The sequence below is a fragment of the Cricetulus griseus genome, chromosome 3 (assembly GCF_003668045.3).
Source record: "Cricetulus griseus strain 17A/GY chromosome 3, alternate assembly CriGri-PICRH-1.0, whole genome shotgun sequence".
In the NCBI taxonomy this organism is placed as follows: Eukaryota; Metazoa; Chordata; class Mammalia; order Rodentia; family Cricetidae; genus Cricetulus; species Cricetulus griseus.
In genome coordinates, this window is record NC_048596.1 from 12,729,102 (window position 1) to 12,744,108 (window position 15,007).

General features: G+C 40.2%; 1 protein-coding gene across 1 annotated transcript in view; it reads right to left on the reverse strand.

The window, feature by feature from the left end:
- The window catches only part of Sorcs3 (sortilin related VPS10 domain containing receptor 3), a 625,100-nt gene that overhangs the window by 66,367 nt on the left and 543,726 nt on the right, over positions 1-15,007 (reverse strand). The window contains exon 14 of the mRNA XM_027407465.2: positions 8,171-8,278. Within this exon, the coding sequence (XP_027263266.2) occupies positions 8,171-8,278 (108 nt within the window). The remainder of the gene's footprint in view (positions 1-8,170; positions 8,279-15,007) is intronic.

Sequence of the window (15,007 nt, forward strand, 5' to 3'; positions counted from 1 at the left end):
GTAGATTCTGGATAATGTATACATCAAAATGTATGTAGTAAGTAAGTGCAAATCTTGATCTATAATTTATAATCCAGTAAACATTGAAAAACTAAGGCAGATTCTCAGTCATTTCACAGAAAGTGTATTTACAGTACAGTGTAGGAGACACATTTGAAGAAGTGACTTACAGGCAGAAGCAGTGTCTGGTGAATTACACGTTTGGACACTGTGACAAGTCAACTGAATGAAACAATGTTGGGGACCAAAGAGTTAATTTGGCCCATGGTTGCAGAGTCTTCAGTCTATAGCAGGCTTGCTCAACCTGTTTTGAGACCTGTTTTGAGGCAAAAAGTACAGCAGGACTGAAGGGTGTGGTAGATGAGTAAGTCATTCATTTCCTAGTGGACCACAAGTAGAATAAGCAAGAGGTGGGGGGGAGGGTGCACAAGTAATGTAGTTTAGGGTATGTACACAGATCCTACTGCATCCAACTAGGCCCCTGCTCAAATATCCCTTCACCTTCTCATGAACCATTAATGTACAAATCTGTGAATGGGTGAGTACACTGATGAGGAAAGCATCCTCATGTTCCAGTCACTTCTCCAAACACCACAAGCTAGAGGCTATGCTTTTATTCTCACACATGGGCCTCTCAGGGGAAGCTCATGTAGCCACAATGCTGTCAAAAGCTAAGATGTTTTGAAGGGAACCAGTCTGGATGAAGCTCCCAGGGCACTCTTGTTTGGGGTCACATCACAACCTGAGGGATACATGTGTTTTAATAGGTCTACAATGCTTTAAATGTTAGAAAGAATGAAAACAAATAAAAAATTATATTTATGACACATGAAAACTGTTTGAATTTTGATTTTTTTTCATTGTAAGTTTCAAATGGCACTCCCTGATTCCCATTGGTCTCAATTGTCTGTGGTTGTCTTCATGAAATGAACTGGGGCAGCTGAATTGCTGTAATAGAAATGCCAGAGCCAGCAAAGCCTGACTTCCTTACTGTCTGGAGAATAGTATTTTCACTTCTACTCTAGTCCACTATAGTTTTCCCTGAAAGTGGCCCATTATTAGAGCATTAGACTTTGGAGACTAAAACCATCTGTGTGTGTGTGTGTGTGTGTGTGTGTGTGTGTGTGTGTGTCTGTCTGTCTGTCTGTCTGTCTGTCTGCATGTGTATATGTGCGTGCGTGCATGTCAAAGCTGGAGAAAACCCTCAAGTGCCATTCTTCAAGCTCAAGAAACCTTTGTTGTTTGTATTTTAAGATAAGGTCTCAGTTACCTTTACACATCCAAGTAGTCTGGGTCAGCTAGCCAGTGAGTCCCAAGGATTCTCCTTTATCTGTGGTGTCTCTCTTACACTAGGATTACATGTACATAGTACCCTACCTGGCTATTTATGTGGGTTCTGGAAATCAAGCCCTTTGCCAACACAGCCATCTCTGGAGCCCTACAGATATCTCCAATGCCCCCTTGATGGGGGTGGTTTCTCTTCATCCTCATATCCAGGTGAGGAAACTGGACCTCAAAGGGATGTTGAGTGAAGAATCCTGTGAGTGATGAGAGTTGCCCCTCGAGATGGAGTTTTAATAAGCACAGATAGGAAACTGTTGGTTAAAATAACCATTTCTTTTCAGGCAGTTGTCGGCCCCCAGTGTGATGAGGGAACCCCCCCCCCCCCCCCGCATACCAGTAGTCAGCTCTTGAGTCCCTGGCCCCAAATGGAAGCTCAATTTGTGAGTGGTGAGAAGCCTGGTGATAAACTCAAGACTGGGAATCAAGCCACAGAGTGAAAAGCTGTAACTGAGGGGTTTCACTGGATTTGGTGATTACGCGAATGACTTACTTTGGGCAAAGTAAAATCAGGTTCTTCCAGCAAACAACAGAAAATTGAAAAACAGATCAATGGGAACAGCTCTGGTTCATTTCCAGAGACTTTATCGGATGCAGTTACTCGTCGCTAAACAATGCATTTACAGCTTAGAGCTGGGCCTCCACATCCTGCTCTGGCTATACAAACTTAAAAGTATGTTCCTGGCTTAGAGTGAGTCTAGTGGCTCTTTGGTGGAAAGGAGGTCTTTGCTTCTATTTAAATGTCTGCAGCTTTGGGGTTTGCATAATTTTCTAGGCAAAATGTTATATCGCTCCCCTTCACTCTGGCTATTAGTTCTGCTGGTAGAACAATGGATCAGAGATTTATGCCAATTAGAGTGGGATTTACAAAGGGAGTCAGCAAGACAGTGGAGTCTAGCCAATTTGCTGAAGGCATTTGTAGCCTTTCCTACTTTGCCGCCTCTTTTTGACAGGTCAGGCACATTCCTCCCATCCCTATTTGCTCAGACTGTGCCATCCACCTGTAATGACTTATCTCCTTCTCTCTGCACAGCCAAGAAGCCCTTTGTAACTATTCTGCCTTTCATCACTTGTTTGATATCCAGTGGCAAGTACAATTTGCCTCACATCTTGCCTTTTAATTAGTCCCTAATTCTTTCAAGCTTTCATCATATTCTTTTTCCAACATACTGTGAATTAAAAATCAGGGATGGGTCTTCTTTGGCTTACAACTGGGTGAGCACAGATGGGCACTCATCAAGACACTCTAGTCATTAGCATCTCAACACTTTCCTACAAAACACAGCGGTTCCTTATTGGACAAACCTTAGAGATAAATTCTTGTGGTGTTATTTTGTTTGGACTCTTAACAAATAGAGCTTGCCTGGAGATCAGAGAGCAGACCTAGCCACTAGTTAACCACAGAGGCCAGACAGTGGTGGCACACATCTTTGGATCCCAGCACTTGGGATCTCATGTCTTTGATTCTAGTGCTTTGGAGGCACACATCTTTAATCCCAGCACTAGAGAGGCAGAGATAGGAATATAAGGTTGGTGGAGACAGGATCTGTCTAAGAATTCCTAGAGACAGGAGCTCAGCCCCACCCCCTTTCAGGCTAACAAGTTGGAGAGATAAGAGGTGGCTGTGGCTTGCTTCTTTGTCTCTCTGATCTTTCAGCTTTTACCGCTATAATAAAAAACCCCTCTGAGCTCCATTTGAGCTCACAATCTTCGCTCTCATGCTGTCTGTCTCAAACATTTCTCTGAGCTTCCGCATCCTCATTTGCTCAAGGATGATAATCCTGTCTACACTGCGGGATGTTGGGGATTTCACTGAAATCACATTTGAGAAAGCACTTCATGGAAATATCTGACCCAGAGAAGGGGAGGGGTTATGCAAACTGGCTGCAAATCTTGGCTGCACTCTTGAAGATTAGACTGAAATCTCCCCAGGTGCTTTGCTGCTTGGTTCTAGAAGTAACATTCTTGCCCTAGATGTCTCTTTTGCAGAGAGTGTGTTTAGTCCTCTGTCGTCCCTGAAAAAGATAAGTCAGTTGTTTTCAAATTCTCACATTAGTAAGGAAAATACAGTGTAGGACTGAAGATGTGGGAAAGACACTCTTCCATCTGATTCTATATCTGAGCCAAGAGGAAAAAGAGCCCTTGCTTAAGGTGTTATTTTGGAGGGTCACCAACCTTTCATAAAAGTAGTGGACCATAAGGAGCCAAGTGCTCTAGCATACTCAGGCACCTCATCACCTCAAGAGCCTCTGCCTGAGACCACAACAGGCACTCTAGCATGTCAGTCATCCAGTGTATCCTCGGCTCCAAGTAATAAGAATGGTCACATTTCATTGTGAATTAGGCTAGACTAGATGGCTGCTGTCAAGTTTACCAGGGAGATGTTGAAATAATCACATTTGAAATGACAACAGAAAAAAGAGCAATAAAGGGAAGCAAATCACAGACCTCCATGCTGGGCACTCTCTTGTCTCCCCATGCATATTCCCCAGGCAAATAACCAGTGTCAAACTGGACAGATTCTCACAGGAGAGAATCAGAAACCATTCCTCATAAGGTTCTCATTCACCAGCTGCCCTCTTACTCTCATGCCATTATGTTGGCTCTTGGTTGTTTTAACACACACAAGCCTGCTCAGAGAATAGCAGATACAACTAGTTCTATTCCAACCCAACTACCAGGCACATAATTACCAACTGCTAGATCCTAATCTTTGAATGACAGAATTCCTGGAGGCATAGAATTGATTTCATATAAGTCCCAGGGCTATGCCCCAGACCAGTCATAAAGATCACAACACGGTTCTCATTCTTGTCTCATAGGATTATTTATTCACTCATTAATTCAATAATTCATTTACCCCATAAGTATAGATGGCTAAAGTCTGTGTTAGCATAAAACTGGTAAATATAATTAATACTCAAGAGATATAGTGTAGAAACATCTTGCCTCATAGGAACTTAATTTCCCTCTCTCTCTCTCTCTCTCTCTCTGTGTGTGTGTGTGTGTGTGTGTATGTGTGTGTGTGTGTGTGTGTGTGTGTGTGTGTGTGTGTGTGTGTTTGTGTATGTGTGTGTGTGTGTATGTTTTGTGAAGTCCTCATATCCTTATGCTCACCTCCTGGCGAAGAAGCCAGAGACCCCCGATGACTAGTATACCAACACTTACTCCCAGAACTTTGCCCTTAAAGGGAAAGTGATGCATTAACCTTTTTATCCTCTAAGAGACAAACAAAGCTTACATATATCACACAAATGATGTGTTTTAAATGAGTAAAGTATTAAACATATAAATTCTGCAAATCAAGATGAAAAGTCAATAGCATCACACTGTAGCTTTTTTCCACAGCCACACCATTAATCTACAATGAGGTTAAAAGTGAGTTCACAGAATTCAAGTGTCCTCTTTCATTAGTAAGGTTCAATGGCAAGGGAAGAACCCTTGTCTCCAAATCCACTCCTTATTCTTGTAATTCCAAAAGAATATATAACTTTTGAATTCCATTTTCATTCTGTGAAATTAAAGCACTAGTTGGCTTTAGTAAACCAACTGGGTATAAAGTCTCTTCAAATCTGAAAAGGAAACAGACAGAGCCTCTTGGTAACCATTCCAGGCCTTCTACCTGTCCTAAATATCCAGAAACCCTCTAATATTTCAACACAGGAGAAACTCTTATTTAATTAAAATTTAAAAGCTGCAATAGGATCTTTCCTTCAAGTTCTGGCGAGAAACAGAGAACTGGCAATAGAATGCAATGTTTTTGGAGTCTCTGGGATTTCCTGACCAACAACTCATGGAGAGGGGGCCCATGCCTGGCACAAGGCTTTATTTGTTTTTAAATAAACTATGGCTTCAAAGAGAAACATCATCATTATCTAAAACCAAGATTCAAATATATAACTCATTTCTAGAAAGCTTATGAAACAGAGGGAGTCCATGCGGCCTTTTCAAATAAACTTAGTGTTGTTTATCCCACACCATCTTATTTATGTCCCTTCTCTCTTCCCACTAATCTTACCTCCTTAAATTATTCCCCTTCCACACTTTATACCAGTATTCTCTATCTGCTTCCTCCTTTAGCCCCTCCTTCTTCTCACTTCCTCCAATGCTCTCTTTCCACTTTTCTAACTTCCATGGGTACTCCGAGTTGTACACTCAAGCCTACACCTTCAAAGATAAACCCTCATCTAATAGAGAACATGTGTTATTTGCTTTCTAGGTTACCACACTCAGCATATTTTCCACTTCTGCACATATACTTGCTTCATTTCAGTTATACGTCTTGCAGAAATCAAGTCAGTACTGATCTAGGGGAAAGTGTCAGTAATTGTTATTCAGGCTTCCAAAGTTGAAAAGTATTATCCAGCTATCCCTGTACACTATGATGATTAATGGCCTTCCAATATATGCTCATTTGTTTAATAGTGGCACAGTTTTCTTAGCTGCAACCAACATCTCTCTGATTAGATTTAAGGACTACAAAATAGATGGGAACTCATGTCTAATTCTTTCAACCCAGACAAGAACTCTTGGCTGCAGAGGTCACAGGCAAACCTCAAAGGAGAAGCTACTATTATGGGTTTGCTAAGTTGATACAGTAGCCAACTGCCTTTTAAACATTTAATTTTATACCTATAGATTACTAGATTACCCTTCTTTTTGAAGTGAATGGAAGTTAATACAGACAATACAATTGTTCAAAGTAAAGAGAATTGAGACTATGGAATGCTCATCCCCAAATGGAACATCTATAACACACACACACACACACACACAACACACACACACACACACACACACACACACACACCTAATTCTGAGGGAACATCAATGAAGAGGGGAGTGGAAATACTGTAAGAGCCTGAGGACTTGGCAGACTATTGGGAATTCTTCTTCTAAACGTTGTAGGGCTATTGTACTCACGAACTCTCAACAGATGTGGAAACCTACACAAAGACCCCCACAAGTTCAACCCAGTTGATGTTTCAGCATGACTAGAGGAAGGACTAACAGTCCCACTACTAGATAAGGAACTATAAGGCAGCAAGCAAGCTGCTACTAGAGGGGGAGTCAGTTTTCTGACTCCTGATAGGTTGCCTATTCACTATTACACCCATAGACATACAAGCAGCATCAAGGGGACTCAGTGAATTATGTTTTCAAATATTAAGAGGAAAAAGTAGAAGACATAAAGTTGAGGATGCATGTATGGAGATCTTGGAAAATTAGAGGAGAAGAGCAAGGCGTGGCTGTGATCAAAACATGTTATATTCAAGTATGCATTAAAAAAAATAAAGCAAGAACTAAAAATTGGCTAAGTTCGTTTTGATGAATGCTTCTAAGACCCATCTTAATTTCATTAGACAAGTATGTTTTTTACCCCACATCTTTTATATGAAATATCCATGCTGTGCATTTAAGTATCTTTATGAGCAAGACAGAAGAGGTAGCAAAGCTCTACTGAGCCCCTGTGAACCCTAATGGAAAGGAAGGGTTACAGAACACCATCCCATCCTTTCAGTTAGTTTGGCTCTTCATACCCTTCATACCCATGTAACAAGCTCAACTCCACATGAAGGGGCAAATTGTTAACATTTAAGATTATATGAACACAACATTTAAACTGCAGCCTTAGTCCAGAGAATACTAGGCCATGGGGGAGATTATTGTGTATGTGGTATGGTTCAAAGCCATGCCCAACAGAATCATGCAATGTCTCCTAAAAGAACATGCTGAATACCTTAGGTTATGGGCCAAAGATAAGGAAAATAGGCAAGTCTTGACAAAAGAAAAAAAAAAAAACAATGGCTGAATTAGGGACCATTGACCAAGATTCTAGAACCAGGTCGTATCTGAATTGGAAAAATCAATGAACTCTGGCTGGATTGCAGTCAGGAGGCACCTTATACTGCCTCTTGAATGCGGGTGCTTTTGCCCTGTAGAACTTACAACCAGAGCCCAAGATTGGTCCTGACTCACATTAGGGAGAGTCCTACAAAGACAGAAGCTTCCTGTTTCATGCCTAATGAGTAAGTGAATGCTGGAGAAGAATTTGAGAAAGTCATCTCATGGACCTAAATCTTCAAACAAGTGTTTGAAGTGAATGATAGAAGTGTTCCTAGTATTTTATGCACTTCCTGGAACTTCTGACAAAAGTGTGATCTTTAACAGAGTATTCTGGGTTCTAGAGCAAAGTCATTTGTCCATCTTATTTAACTAACAGGGTAAAGTTGGAATTTTTTCTGAATTATCCATTGGGATAATATCTGGCACACAGTGGGTACCAGCAATAATTTTTCCCAAGCAACAGAGTCTGAAGGAAATCTTTACCCATACAACAGATGTCTCCAGAAAAGTTCAATTGTAACACAAGTCCAACATAATGATATTAGTCATGGCTGTGTTCTACTTCCTATCTTGGTTGACCTGTAGCAGTTCTGTATATAGGACGTCATCTGTTCTTTCAATTCTGACCAGAGTGTTAGGCTGGTTTCAAGTTGGACACCAAGCAAATACTTTCATGCGAATGCCAAATATCTCAAATACATCACAGATTTAACTTTCTATTTTGTCGAATTTGAGGTAATGGTGATGCTTCCTTGTCTTTAAGTTCTGTTAGAAATTTCACAGGTCAATTAGGAGGCTAGTCTGTCAGTAGCAGTGCAGCTTGGTGAGTGCAAATATAACCATTTCTATTTCATAGATGAGGAAACTCTGGCCCTGGGAAGAAATGATTTTCTACTGTATTCCACAGGGAAATACTGAATCTACCGATGTAGGAGAACTGAGGTCTTCAGTCCCTTCTCTGCCACAGTAGGTAAGTACTCACGTCATGATGTGGGTCTCCACTCCTGCCTCCACCAGCGCCCCATCCACGAAGAGAGGCAGCAATGTGAAACCATATTTGCTCCAGGAGTGGCCCTCATCAAAGCTCACCCTGAGGCAGAAACAAATACATGGAAGACACAGCTGAAAATAAAGTCACAATCTTTGACCACCATATTTTAGGTTATTAAAGTTTCCTCTGTATCTTGATATCTGGCAATTTGGATTATCAATACTTAATCAACAACATCTCCCTATATTATAAGATTTGATCAAAATTGCTTTTCCCAGAGCAGGCAGACTCCAGACCTGCAGAAATATTTCAGCACATTAGAACTGAGGAAAAACCACACACACACACACACACACACACACACACACACACACACACTCACACCATGCACAGAGGAGGGCTCAATAGATGGAGTGTCACATTTCAAATACTAAGAATGAAACTGAAGGTTCAGTTTATAGCACAATCAATTCAGCCCTTGGAGTTTCTGGCACAGATAAATTGAATAGTGTGAGTGTGCTCTATAGGAAGGGTGTGTGTGTGTGTGTGTGTGTGTGTGTGTGTGTGTGTGTGTGTCTTTCAGATCAACTTTCAAAAAACGCAATTTCCTATTTGCTCAGAATGGATGTTGAAACTCTTGCACCATCCAGTGTCACCTTAAAAGGCTTGAAGGCATGGTAAGTGTGTGTGTGTGTGTGTGTGTGTGTGTGTGTGTGTGTGTGTGTGTGTGTGTGTGTACTGCTATGAGATGTCCTGTTCCATCTTTTGTCCTGGATAAAAGATAGGCCTGGTCCTTTGTGGATACAGAACATGCACCTCTTTAAAGGATGCTTCTAGTGATTTCACATGCTGCTTCCTTCCTCTTGATAATACCAAGTACCTCTGTACAGCCCAAAGATGTGTGCTCGGCTTCTTCATCCTCTAGGATCCTTCTTTTCCTTTCATGTTCCTAAGTCTTCTCCAGATGCAAAACTTAAGATATTGGACCCCTCCTATATACGGGACTTCTCCTACCTTCAGGATTTGAGCTCTCAGAGTTTAGGGAACAATGATCATTTTATTCTTTGAAAGACCACTTGACACCTCACATATAATCTTTGTTACATGCTTCTTCCTTTATATCATACATCATTTCAGAAATGTATCTGACTCTTACTGTGAGCTTTCTGAGGTCAAGGACGCTTCCACTCATCCTCATAGCCCAGTACTGATGAGGGCTATGGGAGTGGAAAATGGATAGATGCATGAAAAGGGAAAGGAAGGGGAAAACCCTGTTTTATTCCAGCCACCCAATTTCTCCAGTATGATTTTAATTGACTTCCACACATTGGTTCTAGGAATCACGGTTTCCATGAACAGAAACCCACTCCATCCCTTCTCTATTTTTAATCTCTCTATTCTACTGTTACTCTCCCTTCTATGTTCCTATCTAATCGTTCTTTCCAAATACACAGATTAAAAGTAGTACTGGGGACAGGCGTTGGTGGTGCACGCCTTTAATCCCAGCACTTGGGAGGCAGAGGCAGGCAGATCTCTGTGAGTTCAAGGCCAGCCTGGAGTGCCAGGACAGCCTCCAAAGCAACACAGAGAAACCCTGTCTCAAAAAAAAAAAAATCGAAAGTAGTACTGGGAACAACATCTTAACCCATCTCGGCCAGTCAGTATGACAATGCTTAGGTTGCTAGCACACCTTGATCCATAGTCATAAAAGAAAAGTGATCACACTGTACAGAAATTTTTTATAAATTCCTAAATTATTATTATCTATCTTCAATTTTAAGGGCTTGGTTAATTCAGCCATTTTTTTAAAATTAAGTTGCAAGCTAAACGAGTGTAAAGGAAGGTAGAGAGACCTGAACTGCTATGAAAATAGCACAATTCAAGCTTTCTTGCTCTTGTGATTTGGAATTTCCTACAATAATAAGGGTAGTTTTAGAATTTTCCATGGCCATTAACTAGTTATCCCAGGGATTAAGGAAAAATAGTGTACGCTTTATGATTTCTCTTTTTCAAGCCTGTTTGTTGATACGACTCTAAAAATATTGGTTGCTGTTTTTACAGAATAATTCCAACATGAGTTCAAGGCCTCTTTCTTTGCTTCACCAAGAATTTACTCACTGATAAAGATGAGTTAGCAACATATGCAGAGCCACCTTCAGTGAATGCAACATGGATCTCAAGATGGGAGGTTCTCTCTTCTCATATATTCACCCATAGGGCATAGGGCAGCTTCTCTTACTTTATACAAAGAAGAAGACAGAATGAGGTAGATGATGAGGTCATATCACACTTCCAAGAATCAAAGACAGAAGCTTCAAGAAAAGACAAGTTGCAAATGGAGACAGAACTGTAGAAGACTGAAGCCCTGCTTTTTGGCATAATCTCCATGGAAGGCTCTGTCTCACAGGCTAAAGTGGAGAATGGCATATCAGCACAGACCTAAAGACAAGCCCAGAAAGATAGGCAGCCTAGGCAAGTAGAGTGCACAGATGTCATACTGGAAGCAAGTGCACAGTCTCCAGAGGCAGAGCGAGGATGGAGAATATTGACACTCATTTATGATCCACGGGATTCTTGGGAGGCCACAATTGTACCATGTGAGTATTTCCTGGTTAGAGTGATTTCTAGCACTTGGCTGTTTCAGGATGAAGCAGTTAAAATAAAATTCCTGAAAGAAACTCCAGAGAACACAATAAAAATCTTAGAATCTTTGCTATAAGAATGTTGGGCCTGGACTATGAATAAGTGATGGTTGGGACCTTGTAAATACTCATAGATAACTGCATTGAATTTTATCCCCAAGGAATTCTCATTTGCTTCCTCATATCAATGGCTCATTAATGTCCATGCCAAGGAAATTGGGATTCCCATATTAAGTCTATAGGTGAAATTGAAACCAGTAAGATTGCTAGTAGTCAAGGAGAAAGTAAAATTCTGAATGACCTCCAAATAATGGCAGTACAGGAAAACAGATAGAAAATAAAGTGAATTCCCCTGATCAAATAGCTCATGCTTATTATGTGCCTGAGCTAGCTGTGTCCCCAGTCATAACAGGACAGCAGTATTTTCAGAGTGCAGAGTAGAAAATAAGGTCCTATCACCAGTGGAACTTGTAGTTAACTTGAGGAGACAAACAATATACCAATAAACTGATATAGGAACAAGAGTTAGAAATGAGTCGTGATAATATAAGTGATTTGATAGTGACTAAAAGTACTATCCCAAGAAATAGCGGAAATGCAGATCTGAAATGACAATAAAGAAGAAGATATGCAGAGGTAGAGGGGAGGGCTGTGACAGAGGAAACAGCTAATGTGAAGTGGACCTGTTCTCTGGACAGAAAGGGTTGTCAATGCTTATAGCAGAATGGAAAGTAGAAGCAGAATGTGTAGACAGGGCAAGACTCAGTCATAGAGGACCTTGTCTCCAGATGAAATATGAGAGATATGACATGATCCAAATTTAAAAGACAAATTTTAGATCTGTGCGGTACATAGATTGTTACAACTTAAAGTGGATAAAAGTAGATGACCACATAAGAAATGAACCTAAGTGCCACCAGGTTTTGAGCGTGCCAAGTGGTGGTGGCACACACCTTTAATCCCAGAACTTGGGAGGCAGACGCAGGTGGATCTCTGGGAGTTCGAGACCAGTTCTGGTCTACAAGAGCTTGTTCCAGGACAGCCTCCAAAGCCTGTCTTGAAAAACAAAAACAAAAAACAAAACAAAACAAAAAAACAAAGAAAGAAAGAAAGAAAGAAAGAAAGAAAGAAAGAAAGAAAGAAAGAAAGAAAGGAAGGAAGGAAGGAAGGAAGGAAGGAAGGAAGAAAGAAAGAAAATGAACCTAGCTAAAGGGAACTATGGAGAACAGACACAGCAATAAAATGATTTCAGATATTTTTACAAGTGAAGTCAATAGGATTCAGTGATGAGATAATATACAGTCAGAACAAACATAATAAATAAATTATGGAAGATAATGTTGGTGGTATTTCAGCAAAGAGAAAAGTGGGGAGTGGGGAAGACACACCTCTAGGTTTTGCCATTTTCAGTTTTGGTCCATGTCTAAAGCCTTTATATTCTTCCATGTTGTGTCATCATCAAGAACTTTGGATAGATGCATCTGGCTTTCTGAGCAGGGACATGACTTGTAAGGCAGAGTCAACTTAAAAGTGAAGTATTTAGAGACTGGAGAGATGTCTCAGTACTTTAGATCTCTAGCTGCTCTTCCATGAGACATCATTTCAACTCCCAGCACCCAAATGGATGCTCACAACCATATGTAACTCCAGTTACAAGGGATCTACTGCCATCTTCTGGCTTCCTTGGGCACTAGGCACACATATGGAACATAGACATATATGCAGACAAAATACCCATAAAGTAAAATAATAGAATACAAAAAAAGAGAATGTGAAATAGAAAAGAAAAAGAGCTGAAGAAAGGGTAAGATTAACTAATTAAATAATGACTTCAGGCAAAAGGGTCTGCATTCCTTGTCAATCACAAGTTAAGTATTATCCAACAATGTAATACTACAGAAGCTGATCAAGCTACAAAACTTAATGAGTGCCTATAGGCTCTACGCACAAGGAGGGAAACAATCCTTCTGCTGTCTATTAAATACTCTGTTCAATTTCAGTCATAGTTCCTTTTCTTTTTAAAGACCCGTCAATTAGTGTGGTTTAAGGTGAAAGACAAATTGGACTAGAAACATATTATATGAATTTTAGACAGCATGGTTAGTAAAGGAAAAAAGAAGCTGAAGACTGAATTAATTACCATTCATTTCAACTTACTGTTTAAGAAGGAGGCTTCCATGTATTAAAAAGCATACCCTGATTATTCACTACAAAAAGAAGATAATGTCCATTAATGGATTTAGAGAGAAAACAGTTCAATACATGGACCCATCAGTTTTTAAAGCCATAGAGAGAATAAGGAACGTAATTTTCTGTTCCAGTGATGCTCCCAAAAAGAACAGTCTTATGTTTGTGTACAGAATGTAAGCTCTCATGCACATTGCTCTGTTCAACAGTGTATCCCAGCTCCTGTAGTAGTTCTGGATGTATATAATAAGTAATCAATGAATATGTATGAGGCAAATGAAGAAACTAGTGATATTTTCTTGCATACTTATATATTCATGGAAACTTAGTGATGGGGATGCCATTCTGTATATGTGTTTCTCTTATTGATTGATGAATAAAGCACTATTTGGGCAATAGAGGCAGGAAGATAGGCAGGAGGAGTAGAAAATGAGGAGAATTCTGGGAAAGGAAGGCAGAGAGCCTACCAGAAAGAGACACCATGTAGAGACCTGGAAGCTAGGATGCACCCGGTGTTCTCTAGTAAGATAAGCCCATATAGAAATACATAGATTAGTAGTTATGGGTTAATAATTAAGACAAACCTAGCCAAGAAAAAGTCCTAGTCATTGGCCAGCAGTTTAATAATTAATGTAAGTCTCTATGTGTTTATTTAGGGCTGAAGCGACAGTGGGACCTGGTAGGACATGAGAAACTCCAGCAACATTTAGAATGGCTAGAAAAAGCAATATCTTGATGTCCTTCCACTTACACCATTCAAAAATTGTTTGTACCCAGATTCAATGTGCAAAACTCCTAACATTAGTTCATTGTTGCTCAGTGCTCAGAACATTTTTCCCCTAACAACTAAAGCCATGGTAGAAGATGAGAACTCTCTATCCTGAGTATTTACTAAGTGCTTTTCTCACTGTTCTGTTATCCTGGCATGTTGTATCTCTTAAGGTGTCACAAAACGGCCTGCTGTGTCAGATATTATGCTAGACTATATATGACCTCTCAGGTCTTTGCCTAGTCTGCATATCTCTAACTTTACATTAGTGACATGAGAGGGAGAATAGAATATTCCAAAATCACTGAAGTTCTTCCTATAAAACTAGAACAGCATTAGAATGAGAATAGTCAATGAGAATCAGAGGTCCTTCCTCCAGTAAGGCAGATTGTTTCCTTTTATTTTACTGCAAATGCAGGAGGTGTGGTGTGCTGGCCGCCAGGAAGTTTTTCAGAATAACACATGCAATGATCCTTTTCAGAGGCATGTACTGGTTCAAACTATTGTTCTTGTAGAAATGTTTCTCTGAACAAAACAAGGTGCTAGTATCCTCAGCCATGTATAGATGAACAAAAGAACACAGAAGGCCAGGTGATGTTTCCCTTTCTCTTTCCAAGAACATTGAAGGGAAACAGGACAGTCTGTCATGGCTTAGCCAATCATCACGCCTCAACCTACCTATCAGTTAGACACCCTGTCCATTGTGAGTTTTCACTGGAAGACTACATTCAGTGGGAGCCTATTGCTCCTTTCCCTCTAATATTTCTAAGGAACAGTGGTAATACTGGATTCAGTGCTTACCTGAAATAGCACTTAGGGTCTAATTTCTGTTCATCCAAAGTAACATGGTCACAGTTGAATGCATCAACCTATACACTGTTTTGTCTTCATGCCTATCTAGCTATATATCCTTTCAATTTGTAGGAAACCACATGCCTTGTTAGCCTAGCTAAAGTTTCCCCAGATTTTCAATTATGACTCCTATTTTCTCTGCAAAGCAATATAGCTATTATTTAAGTCTGAGAACCTTCACACCCTTGAGTAAGCTAATGCTTTTCATTTGTGCATATATGCATACATACATCTGTATGCACAATGATGTCAGTCTGAGGTCCATAAGAAAAATGAAGGAACCACTTAATCTTCCTTCCTCTTAAAACATGCTATTTCATTTAGCCTTGGAGTTTGTAGCTTAATTAGAATCTACTAGCAAGAAAGGAACTGTATTTG